The sequence below is a fragment of the Ranitomeya variabilis genome, chromosome 5 (genome assembly GCF_051348905.1).
Source record: "Ranitomeya variabilis isolate aRanVar5 chromosome 5, aRanVar5.hap1, whole genome shotgun sequence".
Lineage (NCBI taxonomy): Eukaryota > Metazoa > Chordata > Amphibia > Anura > Dendrobatidae > Ranitomeya > Ranitomeya variabilis.
Genome location: NC_135236.1, coordinates 682,926,730 through 682,947,702, shown reverse-complemented (window position 1 = coordinate 682,947,702; position 20,973 = coordinate 682,926,730). Strand labels below are relative to the sequence as shown.

Here is a 20,973-nt window from a genome sequence, read left to right as displayed (position 1 = left end):
TTTGCGCCGCATGCGTCACTGCGGCGCCCGCGTCCGGGCGCAGAGGACGCAGCAAGTCGCATTTTTGCTGCGTCCAAAATCAATAGAAAAAAGGACGCATGCGGCGCAAAACGCAGCGTTGTGCATGCGTTTTGCCGCGTTTTTGTTTGCGTTGTGGCGCCGACGCTGCGGCGCACCACGCAAATGTGAACGTAGCCTTAGACCTTAAAAGGACCCCCGGGGGGGGGGGGGGATCGCGGTAAAAATACTCAGGTCTCCCATAGACTTATATTGGGTTCGCTGTTCTGGCCGAGTACCCGAGCATTCCAATTTACTCGACCTGAGCAACGAGCACCCGAGCATTTTAGTGCTCGACCATCACTATTCAGAAATTAATATTTTGTGTAATAACCATAATTTTTAATCACAGCTTTCATGCATCTTGGCATGCTTTCCAGCAGTGTTTCACACTGCTTCTGGCGCAAAACTGTAAGCAGTTCTTTGTTTGATGGCTTGTGACTATCCATCATCCTCTTGATTACATTCCAGAGGTTTCCAGTGGGGTTCAGGTCTGGAGAATGGGCTGCCCATGGCAGGGTTTTGATGTGGTGGTTTCTTAATTTTGGCCAGAGCTGTATATATTACCCCAATTGCCACTGCACAAAAGCAATCAGGAAGAGCTGAGTCGATGCTCAAGAATTAGCGCTTCTAATAGATGCTCCAGTTCTCGTGAGGCTGAGGACTAGTGTTATTAGTGTTGGTAGGGGCCAATATCCATGGACCTTCACAGCTTTTTAATATCACCCCTTAGCTGTCTGTTTTGCCGTAGCTGGTTATTAAAAATGGAGGGGGCCCCAATTAATTTTTTGGGTGAGTCCACCCATTTTTTAATAACCAGCTAAGAAAAAGCAGACAGCTGTGCACTGATTAATAGGCTGAAAAGGTAAATGTTTATTGGGCCCTTCCCAGCATACTGAGACCAGCTCACAGCCAATGTGGTCTCGAACTTTCGTGCTGTAAAATGGTGGTAGTAAGCGGTAAAGGTGAAAAATGGAACAAAAAGGGGGAAAGCAGGACAATAGCCCTGAAAACAAATGTGGATAGTAAAATCACATAAAATAACAGAGAATAAAAAGTAATAATAATAATCTTGAAAAAAGAGGCATAGGTCAAAATGTAGGAGGAGGTGTAGTAGGTGGATGAGCTTGAGGCGAATGTGGCGATGAAGGTGGAAGAGGCAGGGGATGAGGTATCCAAGTTTTTTTTTGTTTTGGGGGGGGGGGGTGGTTTATTAATTTATTTTATTTTTTTTTTAGGGACAGCACTTAGAAGAACATAGTATAAAATAAAATTAAAAAAAAAAGAACAATGTAGATACAGTAGTCGGATGTCCTAGTGGAGGAGGAGGTGGTGTAGGTGGACTAGCAGGAGGTGGACATTGCAGTGTAGGTGGAAGAGGCAGGCCTGATGGTATCCAACATTATTTTTGTGGATTTTATTTCTCTTCCTTTTTGGTAAGGCCCCAAAATAAAACAAATGGCAAATAAAATATAACAATGTCTGGGTGCAGATGGTACATTTGTCTGGTTTGCCAAAGGTACAGACAAGTCCTGTGGACTCCACTCCTGGTTTCTTTTAATGAATGCGAGAGTGCCCACGTTGGCTTTGGACAGGTTGATGAGCCTATGTGTGACTATATCCCCTGCTGTGATAAACACACGTTCCAACATTACACTTGCCACGGGGCATGCCGGCACTTCTAAGTCAAAAAGTACAAGCCTAGGCCATGTGTCCAGTTTGGAAACCAAGAAGTTAAATGGGCAGACCCATCACTTAGTACATGCAGACGTGTGGACATAGACATGTACTCTTCCACCATGTTGTTATAACGCTGGCACCTGGTTGTATAGACCGTATCAGATGGTGGTGCTGGATGATGTGTCATGCTGATGAATTGTTTTTCACATTTTAGCCATGTTAACCGTCCCTTCCGAGGTCGTGCCCCAGCTATGTTGGCGACTTCCTCCTCCTCTGCCTTGTGTTTCTTCTGGCAGGTGGGAATGCTGTCAGTAGTGCCCCTACCAGCATGTGCTTGTACTCACACATTTTGCCATCCCGCTCCAGTGACGGAAGTAATAATGGTACTTTGTCTTCGCAGCAGGGTGGCCACCCAGTAATCAGTAGGGGTATGATCTGGGCAACTCTGCGGACGTTGCGCAGGCACAGCAGACTGTATTGGCTCATTCCGCCCTCTCTCTGTTGGAGTCCCTCAAGGCTCTGGCCTGGGGCCCCTACTTTCTTCCATCTATACCCTTGGCCTAGGATAACTCAAAGTCCCATGGCTTCCAGTATCACCTGTATGCTTATGACACTCAGATCTACCTCTCTCGCCCAGATGTCACCTCTCTCTCTCACCTCTGATTCTGCTCCAGAATCCCGAAGTGTCTCGCAGACATATCCTCCTTTTTCACCTCTCGCTTCCTAAAACTCAATGTAGACAATACCGAACTCATCATCTTTCCCCCATCTCACGTATCCCCCCTACCTGATCTATCTATTGTGGTAAGCGGCATCACACGCTCTCCCACACCTGAAATACGCTGCCTCGCGGTAACTCTCGACTCCGCCCTGTCCAGCAAACAGCACATCCAAACTCTTGCTACCTCCTGTCGCCTCCAACTCAAAACATATTGCCATAATCCGTCCCTTCCTCTGCCCTCTATCTACTAAAATGCTTGTACATGCCCTCATCTCTTGCCTCGACTACTGCAACACCCTCCTCTGTGGCCTCCCCGCTAACTCTCTTGCACCACTCCAGTCTGTCCTCAACTCTGCTGCCCGACTAGTCCACCTCTCTCCTCGCTACTCCCGTTTCTCCCCTCCACAACGAATCCAGTTCAAACTACTAACACTGATCTACAAAGCCATCCACAACCTGTCCCCTCCCTATATCTCTGAACTAATCTCCCAATATCTTCCCTCACGTAATCTCCGATCCTCCCAAGACCTCCTACTCTCCTCCACACTTATTCATTCCTCACACAACCGCCTCCAAGATTTCTCCCCAATATCCCCCATCCTCTCGAATTACACGCCTCAACACGTCCGATTATCCACCACCCTTGGATCCTTCAGACAGAACTTGAAAACCCACCTCTTCAGGAAAGCCTACAGCCTGCAATGACCATTCTGCCCCTCACCACCACCCGAGCTGCTGCACCCCCGACCTTTTGTCTCTTCCCCATTATCCCATAGAATGTAAATCCGCAAGGAAATGAAACTTCAACTCATAGCCGTCAAACAAGTTTATTACAAGTCTAATAGTTAGAAATAAAAAAGAAATATGTAAGTATGCATACATACAAATCAATAATTAAGAGTTTTAGAAATCAAAACAATGAATTAAACATTAAAGACAGATTAATGACAAAAAAGAAAAACACATTTTGTACCAAAGTCCCCGTGCTTTAGCTGCAAAAATTGCATTGTGGTGCTTAAAGGCAACCTGTCACCCCCAAAATCGAGGGCGAGCTAAGCCCACCAGCATCAGGGGCTTATCTACAGCATTCTGTATTGCATTCTGTAATGCTGTAGATAAGCCCCCAATGTATCCTAAAAAATGAGAAAAAGCGGTTATATTGTACTCACCCTGGGACAGTCCCAGTCCTGTCCGATAGGAGGCGCCAGACTAGCCCGCGATGCCCATCTTCATCAGATGACGTCCTCTTCGTGTCTTCACGCTGCGGCTCCAGCACAAAGTACTGCAGTGTGCAGGCCCCAGGCCTCTCTGACCTTTCCCGGCGCCTGCGCACCGCAGTGTGAAGACAAGAAGAGGATGTCATCCTATCAAGATGGGAGGCCCAGGACCGGACCGCCCGTGTGAGTATAATATAACCTCTTTTTCTCATCTTTTAGGATACATTGGAGGCTTAACAACAGCATTACAGAATGCTGTAGAGAAGCCCCTGATGCTGGTGGGCTTAGCTCACCATTGATGAGCGGGGAGACAGAGGGAGAGCGGGGAGACAGAGGGAGAGCGGGGAGACAGAGGGAGAGCGGGGAGACAGAGGGAGAGCGGGGAGACAGAGGGAGAGCGGGGAGACAGAGGGAGAGCGGGGAGACAGAGGGAGAGCGGGGAGACAGAGGGAGAGCGGGGAGACAGAGGGAGAGCGGGGAGACAGAGGGAGAGCGGGGAGACAGAGGGAGAGCGGGGAGACAGAGGGAGAGCGGGGAGACAGAGGGAGAGCGGGGAGACAGAGGGAGAGCGGGGAGACAGAGGGAGAGCGGGGAGACAGAGGGAGAGCGGGGAGACAGAGGGAGAGCGGGGAGACAGAGGGAGAGCGGGGAGACAGAGGGAGAGCGGGGAGACAGAGGGAGAGCGGGGAGACAGAGGGAGAGCGGGGAGACAGAGGGAGAGCGGGGAGACAGAGGGAGAGCGGGGAGACAGAGGGAGAGCGGGGAGACAGAGGGAGAGCGGGGAGACAGAGGGAGAGCGGGGAGACAGAGGGAGAGCGGGGAGACAGAGGGAGAGCGGGGAGACAGAGGGAGAGCGGGGAGACAGAGGGAGAGCGGGGAGACAGAGGGAGAGCGGGGAGACAGAGGGAGAGCGGGGAGACAGAGGGAGAGCGGGGAGACAGAGGGAGAGCGGGGAGACAGAGGGAGAGCGGGGAGACAGAGGGAGAGCGGGGAGACAGAGGGAGAGCGGGGAGACAGAGGGAGAGCGGGGAGACAGAGGGAGAGCGGGGAGACAGAGGGAGAGCGGGGAGACAGAGGGAGAGCGGGGAGACAGAGGGAGAGCGGGGAGACAGAGGGAGAGCGGGGAGACAGAGGGAGAGCGGGGAGACAGAGGGAGAGCGGGGAGACAGAGGGAGAGCGGGGAGACAGAGGGAGAGCGGGGAGACAGAGGGAGAGCGGGGAGACAGAGGGAGAGCGGGGAGACAGAGGGAGAGCGGGGAGACAGAGGGAGAGCGGGGAGACAGAGGGAGAGCGGGGAGACAGAGGGAGAGCGGGGAGACAGAGGGAGAGCGGGGAGACAGAGGGAGAGCGGGGAGACAGAGGGAGAGCGGGGAGACAGAGGGAGAGCGGGGAGACAGAGGGAGAGCGGGGAGACAGAGGGAGAGCGGGGAGACAGAGGGAGAGCGGGGAGACAGAGGGAGAGCGGGGAGACAGAGGGAGAGCGGGGAGACAGAGGGAGAGCGGGGAGACAGAGGGAGAGCGGGGAGACAGAGGGAGAGCGGGGAGACAGAGGGAGAGCGGGGAGACAGAGGGAGAGCGGGGAGACAGAGGGAGAGCGGGGAGACAGAGGGAGAGCGGGGAGACAGAGGGAGAGCGGGGAGACAGAGGGAGAGCGGGGAGACAGAGGGAGAGCGGGGAGACAGAGGGAGAGCGGGGAGACAGAGGGAGAGCGGGGAGACAGAGGGAGAGCGGGGAGACAGAGGGAGAGCGGGGAGACAGAGGGAGAGCGGGGAGACAGAGGGAGAGCGGGGAGACAGAGGGAGAGCGGGGAGACAGAGGGAGAGCGGGGAGACAGAGGGAGAGCGGGGAGACAGAGGGAGAGCGGGGAGACAGAGGGAGAGCGGGGAGACAGAGGGAGAGCGGGGAGACAGAGGGAGAGCGGGGAGACAGAGGGAGAGCGGGGAGACAGAGGGAGAGCGGGGAGACAGAGGGAGAGCGGGGAGACAGAGGGAGAGCGGGGAGACAGAGGGAGAGCGGGGAGACAGAGGGAGAGCGGGGAGACAGAGGGAGAGCGGGGAGACAGAGGGAGAGCGGGGAGACAGAGGGAGAGCGGGGAGACAGAGGGAGAGCGGGGAGACAGAGGGAGAGCGGGGAGACAGAGGGAGAGCGGGGAGACAGAGGGAGAGCGGGGAGACAGAGGGAGAGCGGGGAGACAGAGGGAGAGCGGGGAGACAGAGGGAGAGCGGGGAGACAGAGGGAGAGCGGGGAGACAGAGGGAGAGCGGGGAGACAGAGGGAGAGCGGGGAGACAGAGGGAGAGCGGGGAGACAGAGGGAGAGCGGGGAGACAGAGGGAGAGCGGGGAGACAGAGGGAGAGCGGGGAGACAGAGGGAGAGCGGGGAGACAGAGGGAGAGCGGGGAGACAGAGGGAGAGCGGGGAGACAGAGGGAGAGCGGGGAGACAGAGGGAGAGCGGGGAGACAGAGGGAGAGCGGGGAGACAGAGGGAGAGCGGGGAGACAGAGGGAGAGCGGGGAGACAGAGGGAGAGCGGGGAGACAGAGGGAGAGCGGGGAGACAGAGGGAGAGCGGGGAGACAGAGGGAGAGCGGGGAGACAGAGGGAGAGCGGGGAGACAGAGGGAGAGCGGGGAGACAGAGGGAGAGCGGGGAGACAGAGGGAGAGCGGGGAGACAGAGGGAGAGCGGGGAGACAGAGGGAGAGCGGGGAGACAGAGGGAGAGCGGGGAGACAGAGGGAGAGCGGGGAGACAGAGGGAGAGCGGGGAGACAGAGGGAGAGCGGGGAGACAGAGGGAGAGCGGGGAGACAGAGGGAGAGCGGGGAGACAGAGGGAGAGCGGGGAGACAGAGGGAGAGCGGGGAGACAGAGGGAGAGCGGGGAGACAGAGGGAGAGCGGGGAGACAGAGGGAGAGCGGGGAGACAGAGGGAGAGCGGGGAGACAGAGGGAGAGCGGGGAGACAGAGGGAGAGCGGGGAGACAGAGGGAGAGCGGGGAGACAGAGGGAGAGCGGGGAGACAGAGGGAGAGCGGGGAGACAGAGGGAGAGCGGGGAGACAGAGGGAGAGCGGGGAGACAGAGGGAGAGCGGGGAGACAGAGGGAGAGCGGGGAGACAGAGGGAGAGCGGGGAGACAGAGGGAGAGCGGGGAGACAGAGGGAGAGCGGGGAGACAGAGGGAGAGCGGGGAGACAGAGGGAGAGCGGGGAGACAGAGGGAGAGCGGGGAGACAGAGGGAGAGCGGGGAGACAGAGGGAGAGCGGGGAGACAGAGGGAGAGCGGGGAGACAGAGGGAGAGCGGGGAGACAGAGGGAGAGCGGGGAGACAGAGGGAGAGCGGGGAGACAGAGGGAGAGCGGGGAGACAGAGGGAGAGCGGGGAGACAGAGGGAGAGCGGGGAGACAGAGGGAGAGCGGGGAGACAGAGGGAGAGCGGGGAGACAGAGGGAGAGCGGGGAGACAGAGGGAGAGCGGGGAGACAGAGGGAGAGCGGGGAGACAGAGGGAGAGCGGGGAGACAGAGGGAGAGCGGGGAGACAGAGGGAGAGCGGGGAGACAGAGGGAGAGCGGGGAGACAGAGGGAGAGCGGGGAGACAGAGGGAGAGCGGGGAGACAGAGGGAGAGCGGGGAGACAGAGGGAGAGCGGGGAGACAGAGGGAGAGCGGGGAGACAGAGGGAGAGCGGGGAGACAGAGGGAGAGCGGGGAGACAGAGGGAGAGCGGGGAGACAGAGGGAGAGCGGGGAGACAGAGGGAGAGCGGGGAGACAGAGGGAGAGCGGGGAGACAGAGGGAGAGCGGGGAGACAGAGGGAGAGCGGGGAGACAGAGGGAGAGCGGGGAGACAGAGGGAGAGCGGGGAGACAGAGGGAGAGCGGGGAGACAGAGGGAGAGCGGGGAGACAGAGGGAGAGCGGGGAGACAGAGGGAGAGCGGGGAGACAGAGGGAGAGCGGGGAGACAGAGGGAGAGCGGGGAGACAGAGGGAGAGCAAATCGAGAAAAAGGTGTTTTTTTTTAGTAATTATACTCATCTATCTGACATTATCAGACGCCCACAGTGTCATCCCTTTGGGTCCTCACATGGATTGTGGGGGCACCGCCATTCCACTTGGTGAAAAGAAGTCCAGTGATGAAATGACATCTGCAGGGAGGTCACTGCTCTGGGGGGCACAGGATGGGGAAAAGTCACAATACCTAGAATAAAACAAAAAAAAAATCATGCAGAAAACTGGATACAAGTAGTGGCTGACACCAGTGGCCACCGGGCTAATACTGACCAGCACAGCGTGCGAGGGGAGAATAAAGTCAGGGATCTGGAGACATTGTTGTAAAGCTGTTTCGCTCCCAGAGGTCATAGGTCAGTCATCAACCTGACAGCAGGTGTCCCCAATAATATTAATGAGAAAACGTTTTATGTATTGAAAAAAAAAACAAAAAACACAGGACCAACTCCTTACCATCAGGCAGAGATTCTCATGCCAAGTAATATCAATCCCTCAGATCTCCATCATCATTCATCCCCTCCCCTGTTCGCCCCCACACACGTAGCACTATACTTCCCTGCACCCCCCACCGCAAGTGACATCACACACACTGACCTGCACAGCACGTGACATCAGCCCCCCACACCATGCAGACCCATGCGAGTAACATCAGCCCCATTCTGCAGGTAGACCCCCCTGCACGCAGATCCCCCACGCAGGCAACATGACCCCCTTCTCAACAGACTCCAGCACACGGCCTCTCTTCCCCAGAGACCTGCAGCCCCCCTTCCCAACAGACACCCAGCACCGCTAGCAAGGAACATGACCCCCTTCCCACTGAGACCCCCAGGCTGCAGTCACCGTTCCCCAGGCAGGCCCCTACAGCATGCAGTCCCATGCAAACAACATCTCCCCCTTCTCCCCAGGCACCCCCCCTCCAGCATGCAGCCCCATGCAAGCAACATCACCCTATTCTCCCCAGGCGGACCCCCCGTCCAGCATGCACATGCCGCCCCATGCAAGCAACATCACCCATTCTCCCCAGGCAGACCCATGCAAGCAACATCACCCCATTCTCCCCAGGCAGACCCCCCCCCCACCAGCATGCACATGCAGCCCCATGCAAGCAACATCATCCCATTCTCCCCAGGCAGACCCCCTGTCCAGCATGCACATGCAGCCCCATGCAAGCAACACCACCCCATTCTCCCCAGGCAGCCCCATGCAAGCAACACCACCCCATTCTCCCCAGGCAGCCCCATGCAAGCAACACCACCCCATTCTCCCCAGGCAGCCCCATGCAAGCAACACCACCCCATTCTCCCCAGGCAGCCCCATGCAAGCAACACCACCCCATTCTCCCCAGGCAGCCCCATGCAAGCAACATCACCCCATTCTCCCCAGGCAGACCCATGCAAGCAACATCACCCCATTCTCCCCAGGAAGCCCCCCCCCCAGCATGCACATGCAGCCCCATGCAAGCAACGTCACCACATTCTCCCCAGGCAGACACCCCCACCAGCATGCACATGCAGCCCCATGCAAGCAACATCATCCCATTCTCCCCAGGCGGACCCCCCGTCCAGCATGCAGCCCCATGCAAGCAACATCACCCATTCTCCCCAGGCAGACCCATGCAAGCAACATCACCCCATTCTCCCCAGGCAGACTCCCACTTACCTGATTGTGACTTTGGAGAATGACCCCAAAATACCACAAATCTTGCTCGAAATCCAACCATGACATCCACAGCCTCCTCCTGTCTGCTCTATGGAGGAAGAGGCAAATCCTGCACAAAACACTCCAAATCCAAATCCTGCACGAAATCCCGCCATGACATCCACAGCTTCCTCGTGTCTGCTCTGTCTGTTCTATGGAGGAAGAGGCACCGCCCCCTCCGGTCACATGGGCATGACGTCGGCAGAGGTCCTTTAGCCGACTTGGATTTAGCCTCTACATTGGATTTAGCCTCTACCACCGGAACAGGGAGGGAGCAGCGCGACGCGGGAACTTTGAGAGGTGAGGAGTGTTTTGTTTTTTTTGTAACTATAATAGTGAGTACTGGACTATGGGGCCATTCTTGGTGGGAGGGGGGCTGTGCTGTATACTACTTGGGCCATGTTATATACTACGTGGGCTGTTATATGCTATGTGGGCTGTGCTGTATACTACATGGCTGTTCTGTAAACTACGTGGGCATGTTATATACTATGTGGCTGTGCTATATACTATATGGGCTGTTATATGCTACGTGGGCTGTGCTATATACTACATGGCTGTTCTATAAACTACATGGGCTGTGTTATATAATATGTGGCTGTGATATGCTACGTGGGCTGTGTTATATACTACGTGGCTGTGTTATATGCTATGTGGGCGTTATATACTGCATGGATGTGTTATATGCTACGTGTCTGTGCTATATGCTATGTGGGCTGTGTTATATACTATATGGCTGTGTTATATGCGATCATGATTCGTGGTATGTGTTAAAGGGGGGCCCACTGAGACTCTTTCGCCTGGGGCCCTCAAAAACCTGGAGCCGGCCCTGCCCCCCACACTGCCCTTCACCATAATATCCCCCTCACCATGCCCTTCACCATAATATCCCCCCACACATTGCCCTTCACCATAATCCCCCCACTCTCCCTCTCCATACTATTCTCCCACACTGCTCGTCTCCATAATATTCTCCCCCACACACTGCCCTTCACCATAATATTCCCCCCACCATGCCCTTCACCATAATATCCCCCCACACCATAATATCCCCCCCACATTGCCCTTCACCATAATATCCCCCCCACATTGCCCTTCACCATAATATCCCCACACACATTGCCCTTCACCATAATATTTCCCCCACACTCTCCCTCTCCATACTATTCTCCCACACTGCCCCTCTCCATAATATTCTCCCCCACACATTGCCATTCACCATATTATTCTCCCCCCACACTGCCCTTCACATAATATTCCCCCCCACCATGCCCTTCACCATAATATCCCCCCACACCATAATATCCCCCCCACATTGCCCTTCACCATAATATCCCCACACACATTGCCCTTCACCATAATATTTCCCCACACTCACCCTCTCCATACTATTCTCCCACATGGCCCCTCTCCATAATATTCTCCCCCACACATTGCCCTTCACCATATTTCCCCCACATTCTCCCTCTCCATACTATTCTTCCACACTGCCCCTCTCCATAATATTCTCCCACAGACTGCCCTTCACGATAATATTCCTCACAAACTGCCCCTCTCTAAAATAGCCCCCTAAACTGCCCCTTTTTCATAATATCCCCCCACACAGCCTCTCTACATAGTGATCCTCAGGTTGTGCCGCTCTACTGTATAATATATATACATGACCTTAGTGTGATGTAACTTAACGCCTGGACATCGCACTGTTTTTTGCATTATGATATTCATAATGGTGCAGTCAGTTCAGTTGATGAACGCTCTCCGGATGAACACTGCATTTGGACTTTGTTATTTGTAACATTGTAACTTTTTCATTTGTGCCTGGTTCTTTTTCCATTTTGACTTGACATCATCTACTTGTTCTTTTCCAGACTTCATCACAAATAAAGTTTACAGGTTCCTCATGGCCGAGCAGATCAGCAACCACCTGGTGAGACTTTGTTAGATATGATTTATCTATAAATTATAATATACGGACATGATCAAGACAATGATTCTGTTTATTTTCATGCATGAATAGGACCCAAGTGCGCACCTAGATAAGGAAAACCGGTCAAATTCAGTGGAGCTAAACCAAACCAATCGGACATTAATGCCAATACTAACTCCACTGCAGGTAAAGTTCTCCACTGTAAATGGGGATTCCACCTTCACTGACTTACACCAGGGTTCCACATTGGCATATCACCTGAAATGTGTTTTTTTTTGTTACGCAGTGATCTCATGTGGGAAGCTCAACTTTCCGCATCATGCTGTATCACAATGCAATTTTAATGGAAGCCCGCTTTCAATACTGCGCATATTGAAATGTGCCATCAATGCCCGCGGCATATAATAGGCCGTTTATACACATTGATCGCACTGCCGAGTCCACGATGTGCGACCGTTACGTGCTCATAGAATATCAGGCTCTCGGCAGCACATGTTTACATAAGAGGATGCGCTGCCGAGAACTATTAAACAAAATTAAAAATCATTTTACTTGAAGAACAAGTGTTTTGCTCATTTGTTGGGTGATTTGTGACCTTTTTATCCAGGCTGATAGTTTGAAAAGATTGTTCCCAGGAACATTGGTCCCCAATCATCAGTCAGTGTAAATCCACAGGTAGAATCTTCTTTAGGATCCTGCACTCAATAATCACATTTCTTGTCTTTCCATAGGACAGTCAATCATATAATGTGGTGGCAAACTCTCCAGTATCTACAAGAAAGGTACAATTACAAGTCAGAAAAATAATAACATAATCAGGAAATAAAAGCTAATTTGAGGAATTATTACAGATCAACATTGAATAAAATGCTGTGGACAACATGTGTTCTACCAAGTGCAGGTCCTGAGGGGATGGAGCAGGGAGTCAGAGACCACCACGGACAATCACTGGGCCGTGTTCTCGCCCCCCAGGCACCTGACTATGTGGGACACAGAGGCTTGGGCAGTCGCTCTGTATAAGATATACGGGCTCATCATTAATATTCAGCCCCAACATCCTGTACTCAACAAAGAGGCTACTGCAAACTGAGCAGTCGTCATGGGGAAGCCGCAGTCTGAGACCCTCCCTATACTGATGCCAACAATTACACATCCTCCATGTTAGGCCGGCGTCACACTAGCGAGTTTTACGGACGTATGAGAGGTGCAGAAAATACGGATTGCATACGGTACAATGATTCTCTATGTCCCAGCTCCTATCTGCCGTATTTTACTGATCCGTATTATACGGTCTTGTATGGCCGTAGAAAATCGCAGCATGCTGCGTTTGTCACCGTATTGCGCAAAAAAATCGCCAATGAAAGTGTGTGGGTGCGAGAAAAATACGGATTACACACGGACCAGCAGTGTGACTTGCGAGAAATACGCACCGATGTTAGAAAAGCCGGCAATTCAGTGCAGTGTACAGTAAAATCACACTGACAGAATAGAATAGGTAGAATAAATGTGTGTGTATATAGATAGATAGATAGATAGAGTTCCCAGGCTCGAGTTCATATAAGTTCATCCAGCAGGGGGGCGCATCACCGCGACTCGAGGTAACTATAGGATATTCCCCTGCACTCCATTCATTCCCCATATTTTTACAGGCACGAGCACAGCTGCTTTAGCAGAGCTCCTGGGTGTAAAATGATTTAACCCCTTCAGATAGATTTACATCGTGGGACGTGCCAGAACGATGGAAGGTATGGGATATTGTTGATTTTTTACTTTTCCTTTTTTACAGAACGAAGGTCTTCAGGTGGATTAAGAGTCTAATAAAATATTACAACACCCTGTGTCTTTATTTCATTAAAGTACTTTGTAATAATGTCTGTGTGTTTTATTAACCCTTTCGTACTATTGGATTAATAATGGATAGGTGTCATAATTGACGCCTCTCCATTATTAATCTGGCTTAATGTCACCTTACAATAGCAAGGTGACATTAACCCTTCATTACCCCATATCCCACCGCTACACAGGAGTGGGAAGAGAGTGGCCAAGTGCCAGAATAGGCGCATCTTCCAGATGTGCCTTTTCTGGGGTGGCTGGGGGCAGATGTTTTTAGCCACGGGGGGCCAATAACCATGGACCCTCTCCTGGCTATTAATATCTGCCCTCAGTCACTGGCTTTACCACTCTGGCGGAGAAAATTGCGCAGGAGCCAATGCCAATTTTTTCTGCAATTTAGCCCTTTAATTTAATAGCTAGAACGCCCAAATTTTGCACATACACACTACTAACATTAGTAGTGTGGAATATGCAAAAAAGAAAAGGGGATATGAGATGGTTTACTGTATGTAATCATGTCTCATATCCTGTCGGGTTTGGGAAGGAGAAAGCAAAAGCCGGCAATTGAATTACTGGCTTTTATGCTATCTAGCGCCGAATGAAATATAAATACAGTGTGTGTGTGTATATATATATATATATATATATATATATATATATATATATATATATATATATATATATATATATATATATATATATATATATATATATATATATATATATATATTACTGTATATATGTTTTAACGAACATTTGAGCCCAAAAATCCATAGATGTCGGTTTTGCAAGCCTGCGAGAAAATATCGCAGTACGGATGCCATACGGATTACATACGGAGGATGCCATGCGCAAAATACGCTGACACACCCTGACTACGGATGACATACGGATCACTATTTTGGGAACATTTCTGCATATTACGGCCGTAAAAAACGGACCGTATTTTCATACGCTGAGTGTGACGCCGGCCTAAGGCGGTGTTCACACGCAGTGCTCATGCTACGGCTTTACAGCCCAGCAGCCCTTTGACACCACTGTTTTTCCACTGTTTCCTGCAAAATAACTGAATCATATAAAAGCCATTTCCGTGCATCATTAAGTGATTGTGCTGGAAACCAGTGGAAACACTCCGGCAGCACAGGACTGCTGGGCTGTAAATCTGCAGGATGACCGTGTGTGTGAATAACAGCCTAGATAAATGAAGTGGCTACAGCTGATTACGTCTGTCACCAGCTTCTACACACCTGCTCCATGGAGCGGAAGAGGGTGGAAAAGATGTATTTGTTTTTTGAGGGTTTTTTTTTTTTTTTTTTTTTTTTTTTTTACTTTTGGGAAAACATCTGGAATAATAACCCCAGATTGTGGTACCTATGCATTTATTATCGGTTCATAGGACCACACCACCCAGTACAAATGCCTTTTGTTATTTAATACCCCCTCAGGTGTCTGGACAACTCAACGATGGAAGACCAAATGATTCGAAGTGGTTAACTGATTTGGGAAAGAAGAGTGCACAGAAAAAGAGCGAAAAGGTAAAATGGTCTCAGCAGGAGCTCGGCGGTGGATTCTCACTGCACATGGCGACATTCAGGACGTGGAGAGAGATTCACTGCAGGCGACGGCCACACGGAGACAGAAGTGCTCTGACGAAAGCAACTGTGCAACCGTCTGCGCCGTGTCGTCACCTGACTATTGTATAGCTATGATTCTGGGGTAAATAAAATGGCCAAGTTACAGATAAGTCGCATGCCACTTGTATTGTAGTCTATGGCAAGTGTGTGTGACCTGCGACTGTCACAGCGCGTTAGGCCCCTTGCACACATCAGGTTTTTGCCATCAGTTGCAATCTGTCGATATTTTGAAAAAAAACAGATCCAGCGACTGATGCTGCCTGATTCGTTTTTTCCTCATAGACTTGTATTAGTGACGGATTGCAACGGATCGCCTCACGTTTCATCCATCGTTCGCTGGATCCGTCGAAAATTGTCGATCCAGCGGCCAGAGATGACGGACAAAGTAACTTTTTTTTGTCTCCGTTGAAAAAACGGACAGCGACGGATCCGTCGCCGTCCGTCGTTTGCTAGAATGGAAGCCTATAGTGCTGGATCTGTCAAATGATGGAATTCGGCGATGGATTCCGTTTTTTTTAAACTGAGCATGCTCCGATTTTTTTAGGATCCAATTAGCCGGATCAGCTAGTCGGATCCGGTGACAAAACTGATCCGTCGCATCAGTTTTTCACAATCTACGACGAATTCGTCGAGCCAATGGATTGTGACTGATGGCAAAAAACTGATGTGTGAAAGAGGTCTAACACATTGGGAAACATTGGCGTCACACGTTGGAATGGGACATCACAGGAAAACAGTACAGCCAATGTTACATTGTGTCACTACAATTTCAGTCAAATTTACGCAGCGGATTTTCTCTGCCTTGTGTGAAGTATGCTAAGGGTTTTCTACATGCAAATACACAGAAGAAAAATCCATGTATTCACAAAGTGGGAACGTACTGAGAATTGTGTGAGTTAGAGAATGTAGCGAGGTGGTTTTACTTCACAAATCTGAGTGCAATAAAGGCGGCCATATCTGCCATCTTTGTACAAGGCCCTGTTGCAGGGCAAGGAGTGTTATGGGGATGGAAGTACAAAGACTTATCTCACATGAAGCGCAGGAATAATATGTTAGAGATTTGTCACACTTACCATACATACAGCGGTTTATATACACCTTGTGTTTCACCTTATTTCACTGTTTATTATCCTCATGATCTGTGTATTTGTTGTCTGCCCATTTTACATGATGACCAATATGATAAAAATGGTGAATATCATCTTTGTTGGCTGACAGAGTAGAGATATCCGGCTACTCATTCTCATGAATCTTTTTATCCAAAGACTCAAAATGTGAAGAAAACCCCAGGAAGAAAAAAGCTGTGGACTGCAGAACGAGGAGCAAAAGCAGCAGGAAAGGTAAAAAGTGTGAGGCTATCTGCACACGTTGCGGATTTGACGCTGCGGATTGGCAGCAGTTTTCCATGTAGTGTACAGTACCATGTAAACCTAAGGAAAACCAACTCCGCAGTGCCCATGCTGCGGAAAATACCACACGGAAACCCTGTGGTTTATTTTCCGCAGCATGTCAATTCTTTGTGTGGATTCCGCAGTGTTTTACACCTGTTCCATAATTGGAATCTGCAGGTGTAAAAACGCAGGTGAAATCCGCATAAAAACCACGGTAAAACGCAGGGCGTTATACTTGCGGATTTCTCAGATTCTGAGCTGGCAGGTGCCACCTGTGTTACATAGCATCTGCCTCTTACTGCAGTGAACGGTGCCTGCTCTGATTGCTGCAGTGCAACTGGGTCGCCCACCTGTGCCGTGGGGTACTCGGTACCGGGTCCGGTCTTAAAGGGCATGTCACGGTGTCCTCTTTACCCTGTCCTAGAACAGGTACATGCATGACATGCAGTTTGAGCCGTTTTACAGGGTCTCTATCATGACCCAGGCTCTTCAGGTGCTGCTGCTTCTCAGGCGTGGTGCGGGCCGATCACCTAAAGTTCTTAGCCCTCCGGTTCTGCTATGCGTCCTAGAGTCCCACTAAAGCCTCGGGCTCCCGGTGCCCGGTTGCTGCGTTCTGGCTCTGAGGGTGCCCGGTCACAGTTCCCCTCTGAGCCCTTTATCTCTCCTCTGCTCCTTTCCTCTGTAGATCCACCACATACAACCCTTCAGGTTATCTCTCTTCCCAGAGGCTGCAGCTCCCACATGGCTGCTAGGCCTCTCTGTCTGCTCCAGACGTCCTTCCTCTATCTCTCCCTCCTGGAGACTAACTAGCTCCTCCTCCAGGCCAGGATACATAAAGTCTAAGGAAGCTCCCCTGAATCCGGGTCCTGAGCTCCCCCCTTCTGGCCTGGATTCAGAATATGTTGTATGTGAGTGCCTTGCCTGGTCAAGAGAATCCTCCTTGCCTCCAAGCGTGACATCACCCTCCTGGAAAGGAAGGCAACATCACTGCAACAAGCGGTTATCTGGGGTGTTGCACAGCCATTTAATTCTGCTGTCAATCACTGACTACGGCATTTAAAAGAAGTGATCACAGGGTTGTGATGGGCTGTCACAGCTGCCTGGGGCAATTCAGCTTCTGAGAAGACCAGCTTGTGGCTCATGGTTTGGCTTCATAGGAGACCGTCATTTTCTCTACTCACTGTATTACATTTATATTACAGTGCACAGAGCAAACAGTCAATCACAGGTTCAAATTCCTTAACCCCTTTCTGCCATCGGACGTACTATCCCATCCATGTGACCTGGGACCTAATTCCCATGGACAAGATACGTACGTCATATGCGATCACGGGGAGAGCGCGGCCGATCGCGGCACTTTAACCCCCGGAACACTGCGATCAAACAAGATCGCAGCATTCCAGTGGCACTGGGAAGTATCGCAGAGGGAGCGTGCTTCCCTGGGACCCTCAGAACAACGTGATATGATCGTGTTGGTCCGAGAGTCTCCTCCCTGCAGGCCCCCGGATCCAAGATGGCTGCGGGGTTCTTCGGGTCCTGCAGGGAGGTGGCTTGTCAGTGCCTCCTGAGAGCAGGCTCCTGCAAGCCTCCTGCATTGCCTGTCATCGCTGACCTGACACAGTGCTAAGCAAAGTGTCATATCAGCGATCTCACTTTATACAGTGATGTCCCACCCTGGGACAATGTAAAAAAGTAAAAAAAAAATGTGTAAAAAGATATATTTTTAAATTCCTAAATAAAGAAAAAGTACACATATTTAGTTTGGCCGTGTCCATAACGACCCAACCTATAAAACTGTCCCACTTATTAACCCCTTCAATGAATCTCCGTTAAAAAGTTAAATAAAAAACGAGACAAAAAACAACGCTTTATCATCATACCGCCGAACAAAATGTGGAATAACACGCGATCAAAAAGACGGATATAAGTAAACATGGTACCGCTGAAAACGTCATCTTATCCCACAAAAACGAGCTGCCATACAGCGTCATCACCAAAAAGATAAAAAAAAGTTATGGCCCTCAGAATAAAGCGATGCAAAAATAATAATTTTTTTCATATAAAATAGTTTTTATTGTATAAAAGCGCTAAAACATAAAAAAATATAAATGAGGTATCGCTGTAATCGTACCAACCCAAAGAATAAAACTGCTTTATCAATTTTACCAAACGCGGAATGGTATAAGCGCCCCCCCAAAAGAAATTCATGAATTGCTGGTTTTTATTCATTCTGCCTCCCAAAAATCGTAGTTAGTGATGAGCGAATATACTCGTTACTCGAGATTTCCCGAGCACGCTCGGGTGTCCTCCGAGTATTTTTTAGTGCTCGGAGATTGAGTTTTCATCGCCTCAGCTGAATGATTTACAGCTTTTAGCCAGCATAAGTACATGTGGGGGTTGCCTGGTTGCTAGGGAATCCCCACATGTAATCAAGCTGGCTAATAGCTGTAAATCATTCAGCTGCGGAAATAAAAAAAACGTAATCTCCGAGCATTAAAAAACACTTGGAGGTCACCCGAGCGTGCTCGGGAAATCTCGAGTAACGAGTATATTCGCTCATCACTAATCGTAATAAAAAGTGATAAAAAAATGTCATGTGCCAAAAATGGTACCAATAAAAACATCAACTGGTCCCGCAAAAAACAAGACCTTACATGACTCTGTGGGCCAAAATATGGAAAAATTATAGTTCTCAAAATGTGGTGATGCAAAAACTATTTTTTGCAATAAAAAGCATCTTTTAGCCTGTGACAGCTGCCAAACAAAAACCCGCTATAAATCGTAAATCAAACCCCCCTTATCACCCCCTTAGTTAGGGAAAAAATAATAAAATTAAAAAAATTATTTATTTCCATTTTCCCATTAGGGTTAGAGTTAGGGCTAAAGTTAAGGTTGGGGCTAGAGATGGGGTTAGGGTTTGGATTAAGTTTACGGTTGGCATTAGGGTTGGGATTAAGGTTAGGTGTGTGTCAGGGTTAGGGTTATGGTTAGGGTTGGGATTAGGGTTAGGGGTGTGTTCGGGCTAGGGTTGGAGTTAAGTTGGGGGGTTTCCACTGTTTAGGCACATCAAGGGCTCTCCAAACGCGACATGGCGTCCGATCTCAATTCCAGCCAATTTTGCGTTGAAAAAGGAAAACAGTGCTCCTTCCCTTCCGAGCTCTGCCGTGCGCCCAAACAGTGGTTTAGCCCCATATATGGGGTATCAGCGTACTCAGGACAAATTGGACAACAACTTTTGCAGTACAATTTCTCCTGTTACCCTTGGGAAAATAAAAATGAGGGCTAAAAATAATTTTTGTGGGGAAAAAAATGATTTTTTATTTTCACGGCTCTGCGTTCTAAACTTCAGTGAAACACTTGGGAGTTCATAGTTCTCACCACACATCTAGATAAGTTCCTTGGGGGGTCTAGTTTCCAAAATGGGGTCACTTGTGGGGAGTTTCTACTGTTTAGGCACATCAGGGGCTCTGCAAATGCAACATGACACCCGCAGACCAATCCATCAAAGTTTGCATTCCAAAACACCAATACTTCCCTTCCAAGCCCTGCCATGCGCCCAAACGGTGGTCCCCCCAACATATGGGGTATTTTCTCCTGTTATCCTTGGTAAAATAAAACAAATTGGATCTGAAGTAAATTTTTTGTGAAAAAAAGTTAAATGTTCATTTTGGTTTTTTTTAAACATTCCAAAAATTCCTGTGAAACACCTGAAGGGTTAATAAACTTCTTGAATGTGGTTTTGAGCACCTTGAGGGGTGCAGTTTTTAGAATGGTGTCACACTTGGGTATTTTCTATCATATAGACCCCTCAAAATGACTTCAAATGAGATGTGGTCCCTAAAAAAAAATGGTGTTGTAAAAATGAGAAATTGCTGGTCAACTTTTAACCCTTATAACTCCCTAACAAAAAAAAAATTTGTTTCCAAAATTGTTCTGATGTAAAGTAGACTTGTGGGAAATGTTATTTATTAAGTATTTTGTGTGACATATCTCTGTGATTTAAGGGCATAAAAATTCAAAGATGGAAAATTGCAAAATTTTCAAAATGTATCAAATTTCTGTTTTTTTTTTCACAAATAAACGCAGGTAATATCAAAGAAATTTTACCACTATCATGAAGTACAATATGTCACGAGAAAACAATGTCAGAATCACCGGGATCCGTTGAAGCTTCAGAGTTATAACCTCATAAAGGGACAGTGGTCAGAATTGTAAAAATTGGCCCGCTCATTAACGTGCAAACCACCCCCTATAGGGGTGGAGCCGCATATTCATCCCTGTAATGAGTGGCACCACGTGACCGCTCACACAGGACAAGCTGCGGCGCTGAGAGGAAGCATAGAGGGAGCTGGGTGAGTATTTTAATGGCAGCGGGCGGGCGCACAGGGGTGGGAGGCGGGAGGGGACAAGGATCTTTATTTTAACCACAAAAATAATTAAAAAAAACATTGATTTTTCATTGCTTCTCCAGCGAACGCTGCTGGGGAGAAGAAATAAATGGCGGCTTCAGCACCACACGCTGGGGGGACTGCGCTTACTGTAGCGCTGTCTCCTGCACGGTCCGTGTGGTACCCAGTCGGCACACGGCTGCCGCACGTGTGCCACACTGATGTCCCACGTGAGCTCAGGGACACACGGACACGGATAACTCCGGTACCGATTTTTCCGGTACCGGAATTATCTGGACGTGTGAGACTGGCCTAATAGCAGTAAGTTTAGGTCGACATGATTTGTGTATATGAAAATATGAGAAATTTGATGACAATTTAGAAAAATCTGCATCTTTCTAACTTCTAATGTTTATGCCCTCAAAACAGTCATACTGCACTA

General features: G+C 49.9%; 1 protein-coding gene and 1 long non-coding RNA gene across 4 annotated transcripts in view; one reads left to right on the top strand and one right to left on the bottom strand.

Annotated features, from left to right (window-relative positions):
• LOC143777130 (serine protease FAM111A-like) overlaps positions 1-20,973 on the top strand; it is a 94,642-nt gene that overhangs the window by 40,646 nt on the left and 33,023 nt on the right. Inside the window, exons 1-6 of one of the 3 annotated variants that reach the window (XM_077267181.1) lie at positions 9,324-9,658; positions 11,227-11,285; positions 11,376-11,471; positions 12,017-12,067; positions 14,564-14,653; positions 16,018-16,092. In XM_077267181.1, coding sequence (XP_077123296.1) covers positions 9,379-9,658; positions 11,227-11,285; positions 11,376-11,471; positions 12,017-12,067; positions 14,564-14,653; positions 16,018-16,092 — 651 coding nt within the window. In that variant the 5' untranslated portion in view covers positions 9,324-9,378. Of the gene's footprint in view, positions 1-9,323; positions 9,659-11,225; positions 11,286-11,375; positions 11,472-12,016; positions 12,068-14,563; positions 14,654-16,017; positions 16,093-20,973 lie in introns of those variants that run through there. The other 2 variants (XM_077267183.1, XM_077267182.1) reach the window with 2 other exon arrangements.
• Positions 7,518-9,468, bottom strand: LOC143777132 (uncharacterized). Its single transcript, XR_013215976.1, has 3 exons — positions 9,320-9,468; positions 7,934-8,026; positions 7,518-7,850 (listed from the first exon to the last, which is right to left on the bottom strand). It is a non-coding gene; the product is annotated as an uncharacterized LOC143777132 (long non-coding RNA).